This window comes from Oncorhynchus tshawytscha, linkage group LG25 (genome assembly GCF_018296145.1).
Source record: "Oncorhynchus tshawytscha isolate Ot180627B linkage group LG25, Otsh_v2.0, whole genome shotgun sequence".
NCBI classification, from domain to species: Eukaryota; Metazoa; Chordata; class Actinopteri; order Salmoniformes; family Salmonidae; genus Oncorhynchus; species Oncorhynchus tshawytscha.
Window position 1 is genome coordinate 23,501,261 of NC_056453.1, and position 17,337 is coordinate 23,518,597.

The following is a 17,337-nucleotide window of genomic DNA, read 5'->3' on the forward strand; positions in this document are numbered from 1 at the left end:
TTATCCGTCCATGGCATTCTTTATTCACATATTTGTCTGATTTGTCTCAATCAGCACTAGCTTAGCCAAGACTTCAGTTCAGACTCTTATGGGGTTTCCTTCTGAGCTGTGTGATGTCTTTTCAAGTAGAGATTGTCATCAGTTGGCCTTTTTCAGTAATGATTTCCTGTTTCTGGTCCAAATCAAGGTCAACTTCTAGGAAGTCCTGAAGACTGTCTCTGTCCTGGGCCTCCTTCCCCTCTCGCTGAGGTACAGGGTTCCCTGGCCCCACCTGCAGGGGTTCTGGGCAATTTTGAGGCCCCCTCTTGCTGCAGCAGGGCAAGCCTCTCTTGGCTGGTCGTACCAGTCCCAGAAACACAGCTCCCAAACCCATACCCACCGCACAGGAGTAGAAAGCTGAGCCGTAGTTCTGAGTCAGGTCCACCAGAACACCTGAGAGAATAAAAATGTTAAAAGTTAAACGAATTCATAAAAATGATGCACAAATTAATCAAGTTATTTAATTTGATGATAATGAAAATAAAACCAATATCATTATTGAGAGAGAGAGAAGAAGAGACATGCCATGACAGAGAGCTGTGAATAAATATGAGACCTGAATGCATCTCTTACCTCCTAGAGGTGGTCCGGCCAGCCCAGCGAAGCTCTGTATAAACACATAGACTCCCGCGGCCGACGCCATCCTCTCTATGCCCACCACATCTTTCTCTGCCAGCATGGGTATATGCGTTGATGACACAGTGCCCATAAAAAAACCATAGAACCCACAACATATCGCCAGGCCCCAGAACTCCCACACCAGGGTAAAGGCCACCAGCACCAGGCACAGCAGGATTACACATCCTAGCAGCACCAAGGGCTTCCTGCCTCTAAACAGTTTCCTGCCTAGCACCCAACCAATGGAGAGGCGACCAAAGATCTCTGCAACCGCCATGGCGGAGAGCATGTAGGTTGCACGGTCACGCTCCACGCCACGGCTCACGCTCAGCTCAATGATGTAGAGCTGAGGGGCAAAGAAACCCAATGTGGCGAAGAGGCCGAAGAGAGCATAGCAAATGAAGCTGCCTTCTCTCAGCACGGAGAAGTCAAGGAGTTTGGGCTTTTGGGCAGATACTGTCCGTGTCTGCTCCTCGTCCTTCTCCATCTCCTTCTTGCTTCCTAAGCACAGTTGTGAAGACACCTCCTTCTCTCTTCTCTCTTTTCCCTCCTTTTCTCCCTTCTTCTCTTTCCCATTCAGAGGAATATCCATCCCTGCCTTGCTACCATCATCCAGGACCTGGTGATGGAGGGACTGGACCCCAGAGTCCTCAGACTCTCCAGAGCTCAGGGAGTAACAATGAGTCAGCTTGTTCTCCTGAGAGTAGGAACTCTGCGGTGTGTAATAGCTATCCTTAGTATATGAAATGTCCTTAGTGTACAGTCTCTCCTTAGTGTAGGACTCCTCCTGTGTGTTCAGAGCCTTCAGCTCTTGGTCAGCCAGTCCACCTGTCTCTGTCTCCGTGGCTGGTCCAGGTCTGATGAAGATGGGTCTTAGCAAAACTCCACAGATGATGATGATGCCCTGCAGAGCTCCGATCACCACCAGAGTATAACGCCAGCCGATACAGTCCCTCAGAGCAGAGAATGCTGAGGAGCAGATGGGGGAGAACAAAGAGAAGAGTGTTTGAAATACAAGACTATAGTGGTCAGGGTTTGCAATCCAACCTCAAAATAAATGCGGGTTAATTTTAAAAGAAAAAGCAATTGAGAAAAGTGAGATTAAGGTAATGGGAAGGTTGGTAAACTGAAACATTGTATTTTTTAAAGAGAAACTTTGCTAGTAAGCAGAGGCTTTTAGTCCCACTGTGACCTCTTACCTGGGGCGAGGGCGAACACAGAGAAGGACTCTCCCGTGGAGGCGACAGCTGTAACCAGGGAACGTCGCTTGGAGAAGTACTGAGACAGTAGGGTGACGGTGGGCAGGAAGGTCAGACAGTACCCCAGGCCTGTGGAGGGGAGAGGACACACATGCACACCCACTGGTGACAACGCTGGTGCCGCTGTGACAGTTATGATGGTCAATATCCTGTGTGTATTTGTTTGTCTTACCTGCAACGAGTCCGATGGTGATGTACATCTCGTTGATGGAGTTGGTGAAGCCACTGGCAATGGTTCCTATGGAGATGAGGAGTCCACCAATCATAACAACTGGCCGGAACCCAAATCGGTTGGTCATTATAGAAGCAAGAGGAGCTGTGAGGAGAGAGGGGATAGGTATATCTTGTTAGCACTAAGATATGACACACTATAGAGCATCTGACCTTTTTCAGTTAATATCACCCTAAAAACATTATTATGAGATCAAGCATTCTGGCACAGTAACACAAGCCTTCACATTCAGCAGCTCTTCAGAACCAGAATTGCCCTGGACTAGGGTTTCTTAAACTATGGGTCTGGACCCAAAGTGGGCCATGGGCATGTGAGAGGTGGGTCACAAGTTATGAGAATACATCTATAATCATGCACTATGTCTTCTTAATTTGGAGAACCATTTGGCTCACGAGAGGACAGTCAATTTCTCATTTGGGTCTTGATCTGAAAAAGCTTAAGAACCCCTGCCTTAGACCCTCCCATCCCCCATCCCCAGTCTCACCAGTGAAGCTCATAGTGAAGACGCAGATGGAGATGATCCAAGAGACTCGGCTGTTGCTCTCCCCAAACTCCCCCATCAGGTCCTGGAGGAAGATACCCAAGCTCTTGATGACTCCGTAGGTGAACACTTCCACCAGGAAGAAGGAGACCGCCACCACCCAGCCCCAGCCACCATCTGGGGGAGCCGTGTAGACGTTAGGCCCCATGTAGCGCTTCACTCTGGACCCCCACACTGTCATAGTTGGAGCAGAAGATGCTGTAGGGAAGGGAAAACTTTTTGCTGTAGGGAATAGAGAACTTTTAGAAAAGGTAACAAGTAAACAACGCTTGTGATTGGGAAGAAAATAAATACATAGTTAATAATGTAAATGTTATTGGTATGGTATAAGGTTAATATATTAACATTAACATTGTGTGTGTGTGTGTGTGTGTGTGTGTGTGTGTGTATATATAAGGCTAGGATTAGCTTATTTATGAAGAGCAAATAATTTTTTTTGCAGTTTACATGTGACTTTCTGAGTCAGTCCCTCCCAACTGTAACGAACCCTCTGGTAACTGTGGGTATGTGTGAACGCGCATTGTTGGCGTGAACGTGCACGTTCTTCGAGTCTGCAATACCTCTGCAAGCAAGACGTCACTGTAAAGCGGTAATACAATTACTGTTACCTGTGGATTACATGGGAAAATTTCAATAAAAAGTATCCTTTATCAATTTCATATGTTAGGTACATAGTTGCAGCTTGCAAACTAATGTCGTTTTAGGTAATGTTATGATGAAAGTTGTTGCTGCTTACATCCGGAACAATGTAGCTTTTCAGGACACGTTGCTTGCTATATCAACGCAACTGTTACTTTGTATCAAGGATCCTAATCGGTCCTGCAGCGTAATTAGCACATCTTCAATTACGCAACAATAACCACAATTCACACACACATAAACCTGTTTCACTCACTGCCTTTTCATTGTCGTTCTACATATCTAGTTTGCCTTTTCTCAACGAATGAATGAGCAATGCCATCCCTTGATGTTAGTGGTGAATAGCCTATGGCATTGGTAACTCATCCATTCCAAAGGTCATTACCTATGCTGCACTTGTCTTCTCTGACTTGTCTGTCTTATAACCAAAAGTGTGTGTATAGATCTGTGGGTCGACCCACACCAATATTTAATGTGCCAACATGTTATCTCATTCAGCCAGAGGTGGCCAAAGGAAATACAAACAGCAGATAAAGTTAGGCCCTCTATAGACTTGACCTAAAGTACAACACCAATACTACTTTACTTGTCTTATCCCATGGCATCATGTTCTCTTACATTCTAGGGCCTTCTAGATATTTTGTATCTAACCGATTTGGCTATAAGCTGTAAGCTATAAGCTGCCCAAGTATTTTAATCAGTAATTAATGTTAGACCACAATTAAAATTATTATGACTAGGCTACAGAGGTGATTATTGGGCCTCTTGAAAAACCTGTATTTACAGTAGGAAAATGGGGGAGGGTCATGCTTTTTCAATTTCAGTCAAGGGGAGGGGTTAGTATTATTTAAATCTAGTCCAGGGGAAGGAAGGGTCATGTCATTAATTACATTTCAATATTTCAGAGTGTTTTATAATGAGTTGATTATTAGGCTACATATAGATGTGTGCCGGATTGCCGCCCCTCATCTCTGATTCTCTACTGGGCACTCAATATCATATTATTTTTAGATTTTAAAAAATTCCACCTTTATTTAACCAGGTAGGCCAGTTGAGAACAAGTTCTCATTTACAACTGCGAACTGGCTATTTAGTGTGGTCTCAATCAAATGATCTATAGGCTATAGGCTAGGAAGTGCATGCTCGAAGATGCACAGAACAAAGTTTAATTAGTAAGATAGCTGCTGGGATGGTGTAAATAAAACAAGGCTGCATTACACACATCAATGGATATTCAAACCCTGAGTCTGGCCTGCTCTGCTGAGCAAAAACGGTTTTGTGTGCTGCTTAACCAATGGCTGCACTGTGTAATGCTACGTGGCAGTTTACGAGGAGAGTCAAAGGTTTCTTCTAAAATAATTTTTGATTAGGTCTAGTCCAAAAAATGTGCACGGACTAGCCTATAGTCCAGGGATAATCAACTACGGACTATCATCAACTGCGGACCGATTTTTTTTCTTGAGAGGATGGTCGGGGCCAGAACATAATTATAAATCATTTGTAGACTGCAAATTGACTGCAAGAAGCCAAAACATATATACAGTTGAAGTTGGAAGTTTACATAGACTTAGGTTGGAGGCATTAAAACTCGTTTTTCAACCACTCCACAAATTTCTTGTAAACAAACTGTAGTTTTGGCAAGTCAGTTAGGACATCTACTTAGTGCATGACACAAGTCATTTTTCCAACAATTGTTTACAGACAGATTATTTCACTTATAAATCACTGTATCACAATTCCAGTGGGTCAGAACTTTACAATCACTAAGTTGACCAGCTTGGAAAATTCCAGAAAATGATGTCATGGCTTTAGAAGCTTCTGGTAGGCTAATTTACATAATTTGAGTCAATTGGAGGTGTACCTGTGGATGTATTTCAAGGCCCACCTTCAAATTCAGTGCCTCTTTGCTTGACATCATGGGGAAATCAGCAAAGACCTCAGAGAAAAATGGTAGACCTCCACAAGTCTGGTTCATCCTTGGGAGCAATTTCCAAACGCCTGAAAGTACCATGTTCATCTGTACAAAACAATAGTACGCAAGTATAAACACCATGGGACCACGCAGCCGTCATACCGCTCAGGAAGGATACGCGTTCTGTATCCTAGAGATGAACATACTTCAATCCCAGAACAACAGGAAAGGACCATGTTAAGATGCTGGAGGAAACAGGTGCAAAAGTATCTATATCCGCAGTAAAATGAGTCCTATATCGGGAGGGTAGAAAGGCCGCTCAGCAAGGAAGAAGCCACTGCTCCAAAACCGCCATAAAAAAGCCAGACTACAGTTTGCAACTGCACATGGGGACAAAGATCATACTTTTTGGAGAAATGTCCTCTGGTCTGATGAAACAAAAATAGAACTGTTTGGCCATAATGACCATCGTTATGTTTGGAGGAAAAAGGGGGAGGCTTGCAAGCCGAAGAACACGATCCCAACCGTGAAGCACGGGGGTGGCAGCATCATGTTGTGGGGGTGCTTTGCTGCAGGAGGGACTGGTGCACTTCACAAAATAGATGAGGAAGGAAAATTATGTGGATATATTGAAGCAACATCTCAAGATATTAGTCAGGAAGTTAAAGCTTGGTCGCAAATGGGTCTTCCAAATGGACAATGACCCCAAGTATACTTCCAAAGTTGTGGCAACATGGCTTAAGGACAGCAAAGTCAAGGTATTAGAGTGGCCATCACAAAGCTCTGACCTCAATCCTATAGAAAATTTGTGGGCAGAACTGAAAAAGCATGTGCGAGCAAGGAGGCCTACAAACCTGACTCAGTTACACCAACTCTGTCAGGAGGAATGGGCCAAAATTCACCCAACTTATTGTGGAAAGCTTGTGGAAGGCTACCTGAGACATTTGACCCAAGTTAAACAATTTAGAGGCAATGCTACCGAATGCTAATTGAGTGTATGTAAACTTCTGACCCAGTGGGAATGTGATGAAAGAAATGACTGTTATTCTGACATTTTCACATTCTTAAAATAAAGTGGTGTTCCTAACTTACCTAAGACAGGGAATTTTTACTAGGATTAAATGTCAGGAATTGTGAAAAACAGAGTTTTTAAATACATTGGAAATGTACAATTGTACACTGTCCGAATTGGACATGCTCTAATATACTGCAGAAATGCCCAATTGAATGGCTCGTTGAACTCAGGATGGCCGAGCAGTGATAGACGTTCCTGAGTTTCAAGTCTTTACGTTAAGAACTGACTGATTTATAGAGGGTTGAATGCAGTGTTTTTCACTAACTACAGGTTGTGAAATCAAAACCACTTTTAGGGTGAATTTAACCACTCCCGGTTGCTCCAGGAAGCTTAGAATCAACACAGGTAATCCTCATAGTGGCCTGATGGATTGTCATTGATGACAGTTTGATTTGGCAATCATTACCCACGTAAACAACAGGTTGAATTTAGGGAAGGAGGCAATGTATTCCTATGGGGAGAGATGACATTGAAAACTGTCAGAAGAAAACACCATGTTTTCACTGTTAATTGTTAATACTACATGGCCAATGTTATGTTTGCGCAGATCGGGAGGACCTTAGGAACGTTCCTGTGGTTGAATTGTGTTTCTAGCCTCAACGGTTCTGCCGCTGTCACCCAAAAGCACCTCAAATTTAGGTCAGGCTTAATTTTGGGCCTACTTTTTGCACGGTCACTGCAGTCAGACCGAGTGAGCTACGGTCAAGTGGGGCCTCTCGTTGAACTCGGCATGGCCTAGAGACTATGGTGATGCCATTTGTTTTCCTTTTTGTGATGATTTAAGCCTCCCCATTTGATGGTAAAGTTCACATTTACCCTTTAGGATATGAAGGGGACTATTCAAATCTTTTTATGTTTATCTATAGAGGTACAGGTGACCCTGAACACGTGGCAAAATACATTTTGAAAATGGCCTGCACTGAAGAAAAGTTAGAGCATAACCTGTAAACCCAAGGCTTCCTTCCAGGCCGACTTTCTGCAACGTCGCTGCGGTCAGGCTGAGCGAGCTACGGGCAAGTGGCGCATCTCCTTGAACCCGGCACGGCCTAGAGACTACGGTGATGCATTTTGCCAACACTTTTAGTGTTGATTTCAGTCTGTCCATTTGGTGATGGTTCATCACTGTTTAAACTTATTGGAAACAGACAAAAGTCAGCCATCAAGTCAGCGTCCATCAGTCAATAAGATATCATTCTGACACCAAACTGATACATACTGAAACCAAACCCACTTTGTCCAACTCGTTTAGAAGCCAACTATCACATACTTCAGAGCCTGCTCAAAATTCACAGTGCCTTCTGTTAAAACCATTTAAAAAAATAATTTAACACATAGTTACGTTCTAGCTGCGGGTTCAGTTCTGACAGAGCATAAATGCAATGGAAAATTTAAAAAAAGGGGCGGATCCTTAAGAGGTTATTAATGAGGGATTTAACATCACCAAATGGACAGGCTGAAATCAACACCAATGAGCAGTGTGAACATGCTCTTCTGCAAGTTGACAGTGTCCATTGCCAATGTATATCCATAAGGACTTCCCATTACGAAATGGACATGCTGAATCAACATCAATGAGAAATTCTTACTTCCTATGATCAAACATGTCAACTAAACCTTCTAGGTTGATTCAGGGCTTAACATAGTGATATATATAATTTGGTCAGTATATATGCCATTTGGACATTTCTGATGCCATTTGGACATGGTACACTGACTTTTTGGTTCGGAAGCCGACTTCCTATGATCATATATTGCAAATGGACAAAACATAGGCCTTATGGACAAACTCAATAAAATAAGACAAATGTGTGGCCGTACAGTTACTACATATGTATAATTGACCATAAAATATGTATAATTGGCAAAAAAACAAACACTTTTTATGAGGTTTTAACATTTTCAAAAAATTGAGATTTTGAACATTTCACCCTTGGGACCTGACTTTGTGACCATTTCCCATATATCTATGGTGGAACGCGCTCACCCCCTATGGGAATTTTGGTTTATCACACTTGGCATTTGCAATGTTCCCGGTTGCAGTATGGTTTTGATGAACTGCCGTCCATTTGAGTGGTATTTGTAATTGTGTATATGGTTCTCCCAATGCCAATAAGTTGCCATTCATTTTTTTTCATTTCATGGGGTTCTTACTAACAACGAGTGTTTTGTGTTGGAGCCTATTCCTTCCTATTTTAAGAAATAATAGGTGGGCCTTCATGTTTAGGCTATAGGCTGCTATATCCATAGATTTGTTCGTCAATTCCTCCACCCACCATAAAACTAAGACTCAAATTGAGGAGGTATGATGAGAGGATACCTTTTTATTACTGAAAATGGCAAATGATTTTGAAGAATATCAAATGTATCCGATTCTATAAAGTGATCTATAACAGCACTTTGGTCTGCGATGCTTTATGTTAGAAACAAGCTGTAAAATACCCAGGAAAGACGTGACTCCGATGCAAATGGGGCTCAATCATTGTTTCGTTTCGTTGACCTTCAGAGGCTGACTTTGCTTGGGAAGTAATCTAATCCTTTCACTATCAATTGATTAAGCTATTAACTTTCTGTACAGTAGAAGATGTTTAAACCCAGACAGCTTTTAGGGAAACACTTGTGACCTTCTCTCGTTGGGTTAAGCCACGGAAGAAGAGTAGCCAGCAGTTAAAGCTTACACTTTTCTGTGTCAGTGGTTCTACTCTGTCTGGGTTAGAAATGTAGGCCTAACTTTTGAAAGTACAATGCTAAGATTCCTAATGACGTCTTGGATGTAATTATTTGCAAACGGACAGTTTCGTTGCAAACAAGACAGACTGATTTGGCATGGGAGAAATGTGATAAAATTAACACATTAACACTATTTCTCTGTCCATTCTTAGGCTGTAATTTGTGTGTTATAAAAAAAGATTCCTCTAATATGTCAAATTAATTAGAAAATGCTATTTTTTCTACATATGTTGATAGATTAATGCAATGCTTTTACTATAAAGGAGATCTTTGCATCCCTACTCATGTCCACGGCGGTCTGCGTACCCACAACCTCCTGACCCGCAGCCCTGTGCACTATCAAAATTCCACATTGCCATGTAGGCTACAGGACGAAGAACAGTTTCTCATATCTGAGGCTCTGCCTGGTCTGTCCAAGAAGTGCGGGTAAACGCTGTCCACTTTTGTGTTAATTATTAATTTAGCTGTAGGGGAGGGTCTTCTTATTTTTTTAAACTATATTTTGCTGAAGAGAGGACCATCCATTTTCTACAGGTAAACCTTATTATAAATAACATTCACTTTCTAACTGAAAAATCTCACTAATTTGGAACTGTCCGAATAATTATTATAATCAGAACAGAACTTTAGGCTCCTAACCTTATTCCTCACCTTTAGTGGACCGAATAACCACCGGTGAAAGCAAATACCCCAGGTGGGCCTCTGCCATATTGCTGCGACTTCTCCAATATTTTGAAGAATTAAGGAGAGGAGAGCTGAGGAGAAGAAAGCCCACGTCTTGAATTTAAAGGTAGCACGAGTTTGTGAAGGACAGCATTAAACTACCCATTGTATAGGTCTCATGCTGTTGGCAACGTGGATTGTAGATAACTGTAGGTTTACTCTTTGCCAGCTCACTTGTTGCTCCTTTTCAATCAATACTTCTCAGTCAGATACAGAATATTTACTTCAAGATAGTAAAATTAGTATTGCATAAATCTTACCTGTTTTTCAGTTTTAGAGATAAAAGATCTGTCTCTATCCCAAATGTTTTTCACATTGTGCTGTGTGGTAATCCTGTGTGCTGTTCAGTTTATGACCGGTGAAACCAGTGACAACCTTACTGTGGCACTCACTTTCTCTCTCTCTCTCTTCTCTCTTTCTCTCTCTCTCTCTCTCTCTCTCTCTCTCTCTCTCTCTCTCTTCTCTCTCTCTCTCTTCTTTCTCTCTCTCTCTCTCTCTCTTCTCTCTCTCTCTTCTTTCTCTCTCTCTCTCTCTCTCTCTCTCTCTCTTACATTCTCTCACATTCTCTCACTCTCTCTCTCGCTCTCTCTCACATACTCTCTCACTCACTCACTCACACACACACACACACACACTCATGAGGAAACACAGGGGTTAAGGGGATTGGGTTACAATCAGTCAGCTCGGTCCTATATCAGTCTACTGCAGCCCCCTGCACCTAATAACTGTCAGAGTGCTGTCTGTGTGCAGTTGACCATGATTGTTATAATTGTTATAATAATGAATAATACATTGTTCAACCCAAAGCTGCTATAAAAGTGTCTCTTGGGACCTTAGTTTTGATCAGTTCTTTGCCTTGTCTTACTCTGTCACTCTCCCAGGTCTTGAACCAGAATGGCAGGGAGTGTCTTCCTGCTTCTATTAGCTGGGACCCTGCTCTGTGGGCTACTGTTCCACACAGTGAGCCATAATGAAGCTGGGGACAGGACCCGCACCAGGAGACCCAACTTCATCATCATTCTGGCAGATGATATTGGATGGGGAGACCTAGGTGCCAACCAGCAGGCGGGTCAGAGTTCAAGCCAAACCCCTCATCTGGATCTGATGGCCCAGCAAGGAATGAGGTACAGCTCTTGTTAGCCTGTTCACTAACCAACTAGACTAACTTAAAGTAGGCTTTTTCTCACAGGATAGAACTGTCATGGATAACTGCAACAGGAGGTAGAGGCTTTAGTTCCAGTCCTGGTGTCAAATACCTTTATTGAATCATGAGATACACATTTCTTACTTATGTATTGTAACAAGTATTTGCACACCCTGTAACTGTCTAGTCTAGAACCAGTGTTGGTCACCACCACTTTATTTGTTCAAAACACCATTTTGTCCTCCATAACCCCTTTCATCTGTATCCTCCAGGTTGACAGACTTCCACTCCCCAGCCTCCACCTGCTCCCCGTCCCGTGCTGCTCTCCTCACAGGCCGACACGGCCTGCGGAACGGGGTCACACACAACTTCGCTGTGGGGTCCGTGGGGGGGCTACCCCTCTCTGAGAACACCCTGGCTGAGATACTGCACCAGGGTGGATACTACACAGCCATGATTGGTGAGAAACAAAGAGACCTCTTCTATTTTATTCTATTCCATATTTGATTATGTTTTGTTCTATTCTATCCTGCTCTATTCTATTTTATTCTGTTCTAACCCATTGTGTTTTCTCTGTTGTAAGTGTAGGTAAATGGCATCTAGGGCACAATGGTCCGTACAGTCCCACCAACAGAGGTAAGAGGCATTGAGTTCTTGAGTTAAATGGTTGACATATTATATCTACTATATCTATCTGCATGAAGCCACAGTAGTGCAGGTGTTACAGTGAATGTGAGGTCTAAAACAATGAGTTTCTTATTGCTTTCTGTGGGCAGGTTTTGACTACTACCTGGGGATCCCATACAGCAATGATATGGGCTGTACAGACCTGCCTGGTTACGACCTGCCCTCCTGCCCTCCCTGTTACCCTGGACCACAGATACTACACAACAGGTGGGGGTTGTATGCTCATGGTTAACACAGGTACACAAACATACACAGGGGTCTTTGCTTGCTCTCATAGACAGATGAGTTTATACAGACTGAGCCAGATTCTAATTTGAGACCCAGAAATATTATTTTTCCTGCATGAATCATACATTTCCTTGACAGAACTAGGGCTGTGGTGGCCACAAAATCTTGTCTTCCACACATAGCCTACAAGCCGCTGATGCAGACCTTTGGAGCATCTACATTTTAACAAGTCTAATAAATCCAGGTAATATAGCCTACACCTTCACAATCCTTCACAATAAAGCCATTATATTGTAGGCTATTAAGATGGCGCTGGAGAAGAAGGCAGACGTTTTACGTGTCCCCAACCGATTGTGTTTTTTTGTTAGTTTATTTGTGTTGTTTGTAACTTATTTTGTAACTTATTTTGTAGATAATGTTGCCGCTACCGGCTCTTATGACCGAAAATAACTTCTGGACATCAGGACTGCGATTACTCACCACGTACTGGCAGAATCCTTTTTTTCCTTTAACGAGTCTGACGAGGCCAACGCGAACGATATACTGCTTTCTCGGGAACAGGCCCAGATCCCAGTTATTTGCATGAAGAGGAGGTGGAGAAAAGGGGGCAGGGGAACTGGCTGGCCGCTGAGAATTCTAGAGAGTTTTCATCTGTATTTTTCGTAGCTGTTTACTACATACCACCACAGTAAGAGGCTGGCACTAAGACTGCATTGAATGAGCTGTATTCTGCCATAAGCAAACAAGAAAAAGCTCACCAGAGGCGGCGCTCCTAGTACCCGGGGACTTTAACTTCTCTAGGGTAGGGGGCAGCATTTGGAATTTTGGATGAAAACCGTGCCCAAATTAAACTGCCTTCTACTCAGGCCCAGAAGATAGGATGTGCATATAATTGGTAGATTTGGATAGAAAACACTCTAAAGTTTCCAAAACTGTTAAAATGGTGTCTGTGAGTATAACAGAACGGATTTGGCAGGTGAAAACCTGAGAAAAATCGGTCCAGGAAGTAGGATTTTTTGTGTGTAGTTTTCTATTCAATGCCATTGAAGTATCCATTGACTTATGACTCAAATTCCAGTTCCTATGCCTTCCACTAGATGTCAACAGTCTTTAGAAATTGTTTCAGGCTTGTATTCTGAAAAAGGAGGGAGTAAGAGCAGTCTGAATGAGTGGACCCTGCCGTGTCACAGAGCTTTTTCATGCGCACGACCGAGAGAGTGCCTTTCTTGTTTACCTTTTATATTGACGACTTTATTTTCCGGATGAAATATTATCGATTATTTAGGCTAAAAACAACCTGAGGATTGACTATAAACATCGTTTGAAATGTTTCTACGAACTTTACGGATACTATTTGGATTTTTTGTCTGCATGTTGTGACTGCGTTTGAGCCTGTGGTTTGCTGAAGAAAACGCTCGAACAAAACTGAGGTTTTTGAATTTAAAGAGACTTTATCGAACAAAATGAACATTTATTGAATAAATGAATGTCTTCTGAGTGCAACCATATGAAGATCATCAAAGGTAAGTGATTCATTTTATCTCTATTTCTGACTTGTGTAACTCTGCTACTTGGCTGGTTACTGTTTGTAATGATTTGTCTGCTGGGCGATGTTCTCAAATAATCGTAAGGTATGCTTTCGCCGTAAAGCATTTAAAAATCTGACACAGTGATTGGATTCACAAGAAGTGAATCTTTAAACCTATGTTTTAAAAAAATGGTTGTATCTTTTCTGAATTATTATAATATTTCTGAGTATTTCTGTATTTGAATTTGGCATTCTGTAATCTCACTAGATGTTGGCCAGGTGGGAAGCGTCCCACATACCCTGGAGAGGTTAATGCAGGGGAACTTAAATCCATTTTACCACATTTCTATCAGCATGTTAAATGTGCAACCAGAGGGAAAAAACTCTGGGCCACCTTTACTCCACACACAGAGATGCATACAAAGGTCTCCCTCGCCCTCAATTTGGTAAATCTGACCATAATTCTATCTTCCTGATTCCTGCTTACAAGCTAAAATTAAAGCAGGGAGCACCAGTGACTAGATCAATAACAAAGTGGTCAGATGAAGCAGAGGCTAAGCTACAGGACTGTTCTGCTAGCACAGACTGGAATATGTTCCGGGATTCCCCCGATGGCATTGAGGAGTACACCACATAAGTCATTGGCTTCATCAATAAGTGCATCGATATCTTTGTCCCCAAAGTGACCATACGTACATACCCCAACGAGAAGCCATGGATTACAGGCAACATCCCTACTTAGCTAAAGGCTAGAGCTGCCACTTTCAAGGAGTGGGATTCTAACCCGGAAGCTTATAAGAAATCATGCTATGCCCTCCGACGAACCATCAAAAAGGCAAAGCGTCAATACAGGACTAAGATATGATCGTACTCTCGTACGACACTGGCTCTGATGCTCATCGGATGTGGCAGGGCTTGCAAACCATTACAAACTACAAAGGGAAGCACAGCCAAGAGCTGCCCAAACTATGCTCGCTTTGGGGCAAATATCACTGAAACATGCATGAGAGCACCAGTTGTTGTGGATTACTGTGTGATCACGCTCTCTGCGGCTGATGTTTGTAAGACCTTTAAACAGGTCAACATTCACAAGGCCGCAGAGCCAGACGGATTACCAGGACGTGTACTGCGAGCATAAGCTGACCAACTGGCAAGTGTCTTCACTGACATTTTCAACCTCTCCCTATCTGAGTCTGTAATACCTACATGTTTTAAGCAGACCACCATAGTGTCTGTGCCCAAGAACACTAAGTAGGTAGGTAACAACACAACCGCCATGCTGATCCTCAACACAGGGGTCCCTCAGGGGTGCGTGCTCAGTCCTCTCCTGTTCACTCATGACTGCACAGCCAGGCACGACTCCAACACCATCCTTAAGTTTGCCGATGACACAACAGTGGTAGGCCTGATCACCGACAACGACGAGGCAGACTATAGGGAGGAGGTCAGAGACCTGGCCGTGAGGTTCCAGGACAACAACCTCTCCCTCAACGTGATCAAGACAAAGGAGATGATTGTGGACTACAAGAAAAAGAGGACTGAGCACGCCCCCATTCTCATCGACAGGGATGCAGTGGAGCAGGTTGAGAGCTTCAAATTCCTTGGTGTCCACATCACCAACAAACTAACATGGTCCAAACACACCAAGACAGTCGTGAAGAGGGCTTGACAAAACCTATTCCCCCTCAGGAGACTGAAAAGATTTGGCATGGGTCCTCAGATCCTCAAAAGGTTCTACAGCTCCACCATCGAGAGTATCCTGACTGGTTGCATCACTGCCTGGTATGGTAACTGCTCGGCCTCCGACTGCAAGGCACTACAGAGGGTAGTGCGAACAGTCCAGTACATCACTGTGGCCAAGCTTCCTGCCATCCAGGACCTCTATACCAGGCGGTGTCAGAGAAAGGCCCTAAACATTGTCAAAGACTCCAGCCACCCTTGTCATAGACTGTTCTCTCTGCTACCGCACGGCAAGTGGTACCGGAGTGCCAAGTCTATGTCCAAGAGGCTTCTAAACATTTTCTACCCCCAAGCCATAAGAGTCCTGAACACCTAATCAAATGGCTACCCAGACTATTTGCATAGCCTCCCCCTCTTTTACAGCGCTGCTACTCTCTGTTGTTATCATCTATGCATAGTCACTTTAATAACTCTACCTACATGTACATATTACCTCAACTAACTGGTGCCCCCGCACATTGACTCTGTACCGGTACCCCCCTGTATATAGTCTCGCCATTGTTATTTTACTGCTGCTCTTTAATTACTTTTATTTCTTATTCTTATCTGTATTTTTTTTAAACTGCGTTGTTGGTTAAGGGCTCGTAAGTAAGCATTTCACTATAAGGTTGTATTTGGCGCATGTGACTAATACAATTTGATTTGATTATTTATTTTAGACAGGTCTAAGGCTCTATCACAACCGGCCGTGACTGGGAGTCCCATAGGGCAGCGCACAATTGGCCCAGCGTCGTCCGGGTTTGGCCGGTGTAGGCCATCATTGTAAATAAGAATTTGTTCTTAACTGACTTGCCTAGTTAAATAAAGGTTACATTTACAAAAAGAAAGATAAAAAATAAACGTTATATGAAGAAAATGTAGTCTATTTCAGACAATATTTGCTAAGAATTCCATTGCATTATTTTATAGTATTTTATAGCATGAAGAATACAATTGAACAAAGCTGAATAAAATAGGAAGGATATGTTCTCCAAACGATCTGAGGGAGTGAACACATGCGGTTATTCTGTGTTGAGCGGTTAACAAAGAAACAGCTACTCCTATACGCTTAATTTAGAGTTATTAATGTAACTTTAGTTGTGATACAAACATTGGGCCATATGTTTATACATTCTAAGGCTGAATGATGTTTATACATTCTAAGGCTGCATTATGCGACTCTAGTGATGTTTGGAAAAAAGTAGCATGAAAGGCATGAGCTCTGCTTAGTTTTTTTGCGCAGGCTGTACACACTTCATCAGTCTCTCATTCACAATGTGACAAACATTTCATAATGCCTCGAATTTCCCGGCGGTATCCCCTTTGACTCTAATTCCCCCCCCAAAATCTATGCATTTTATGGCCAGTGGCCATTGTGCCCTTGGGCTGAATATAATCATTTTAATTCCCTTCTCCCTATGTGCTGCTTGCTCCGAATCACCTCTCACTCACATGGCTCGTCACGTGATCGGGTCTTTCTCACAGGCTACAAGTGATGACAGACACATCGGGGACTCATCGGGGAGTCTTTAATTTTTGTCAGCCAACTAGATGAGTAGGCCTAACGAACAGCAAAAGCACTAGCCTATGTCAATCTACTATCCCCCATAGTACAAGAGTTGAACTATTCTGTTCTGTGCGAGAAATACATATTCCAAACATAGTCTGGGACAGTTGTGGGATGTGACATATCCCAAATGAATACAACCACTAGCATAAAAAAATGTAACCAATGAGGCTGATGCAACAGATCAGAACTTTTAGCTTAAATGTTGATAAACTATAAGGCTATTTCTTCACATTATAAGCGCAGCAATGAGCACATGGCAGTAGGCTATTAGCGGGAATGTTCCACTAAACGGTCACGTGGAATTTGACTGCCTTCATGACTCTTGACCGCTGGTGTGGAGGTAATACGGTCACCGTAACAGCCCTAGTCAGAACTCTGCATTCTCCTAATACTGAATATTTGTGTTGTCTACAGATTGAAGAGGAGTGGCTACAGCAGCTGTTACACCAAAGTGGCTCTGCCTCTGTTTGAGAACAGGACCATTGTAGAGCAGCCTCTGGACCTGTGGAGGCTAACGCAGCGATACACATCCACTGCACTCAATGTCATACACACAGCCAGGTAAAATATGCCCATAAAAACATATATGTGACAGGAAAAAAACATCCAGCTATTTAATAGAACAAAACCCTCATATGCAGTACTGTAACTTGGGTGATATAGCCTACATACTCAGTGAGACAGTTGTATGTTGGT

At 42.9% G+C, this 17,337-nt stretch overlaps 2 protein-coding genes across 7 annotated transcripts in view; one reads left to right on the top strand and one right to left on the bottom strand.

The window, feature by feature from the left end:
* Positions 1-10,218, bottom strand: LOC112224468 (monocarboxylate transporter 7). 4 transcript variants are annotated; one of them, XM_024388042.2, is made up of 6 exons: positions 10,026-10,218; positions 2,633-2,887; positions 2,089-2,232; positions 1,857-1,985; positions 613-1,626; positions 1-432 (listed from the first exon to the last, which is right to left on the bottom strand). In XM_024388042.2, exons 2-6 carry the CDS (start codon positions 2,868-2,870, stop codon positions 122-124), a joined length of 1,836 nt encoding a protein of 611 aa, XP_024243810.1. In that variant the 5' UTR covers positions 2,871-2,887; positions 10,026-10,218; the 3' UTR covers positions 1-121. The 4 variants fall into 4 exon arrangements, with proteins under 4 accessions (XP_024243810.1, XP_024243809.1, XP_042162080.1 ...); XM_024388041.2 differs by having other exon boundaries at positions 2,633-2,911; positions 10,026-10,217; XM_042306146.1 differs by lacking the exon at positions 10,026-10,218 and adding an exon at positions 9,694-9,776 and having other exon boundaries at positions 2,633-2,911.
* The window catches only part of LOC112224471 (arylsulfatase G), a 17,107-nt gene continuing 2,973 nt past the window's right edge, over positions 3,204-17,337 (top strand). Inside the window, exons 1-7 of one of the 3 annotated variants that reach the window (XM_024388045.2) lie at positions 3,206-3,278; positions 7,182-7,373; positions 10,647-10,889; positions 11,182-11,369; positions 11,498-11,545; positions 11,686-11,803; positions 17,056-17,202. In XM_024388045.2, the coding sequence (XP_024243813.1) occupies positions 10,660-10,889; positions 11,182-11,369; positions 11,498-11,545; positions 11,686-11,803; positions 17,056-17,202 (731 nt within the window). In that variant the 5' untranslated portion in view covers positions 3,206-3,278; positions 7,182-7,373; positions 10,647-10,659. Of the gene's footprint in view, positions 3,279-7,181; positions 7,374-9,736; positions 9,833-10,646; positions 10,890-11,181; positions 11,370-11,497; positions 11,546-11,685; positions 11,804-17,055; positions 17,203-17,337 lie in introns of those variants that run through there. The other 2 variants (XM_024388046.2, XM_024388047.2) reach the window with 2 other exon arrangements.

What these genes read in the sequence shown, in the direction of transcription:
- LOC112224468 (XM_042306146.1), bottom strand. Translation starts at nt 9,751, where the DNA reads ATGGCAGAGGCCCACCTGGGGTATTTGCTTTCACCGGTGGTTATTCGG. An exon ending in GGTTATTCGGTCCACTAAAG is followed by an intron (nt 2,912 to 9,693) that starts GTGAGGAATAAG and finishes TATTCCCTACAG; the next exon opens with CAAAAAGTTTTCCCTTCCCT. An exon ending in CTTCACTATGAGCTTCACTG is followed by an intron (nt 2,233 to 2,632) that starts GTGAGACTGGGG and finishes CTCTCCTCACAG; the next exon opens with CTCCTCTTGCTTCTATAATG.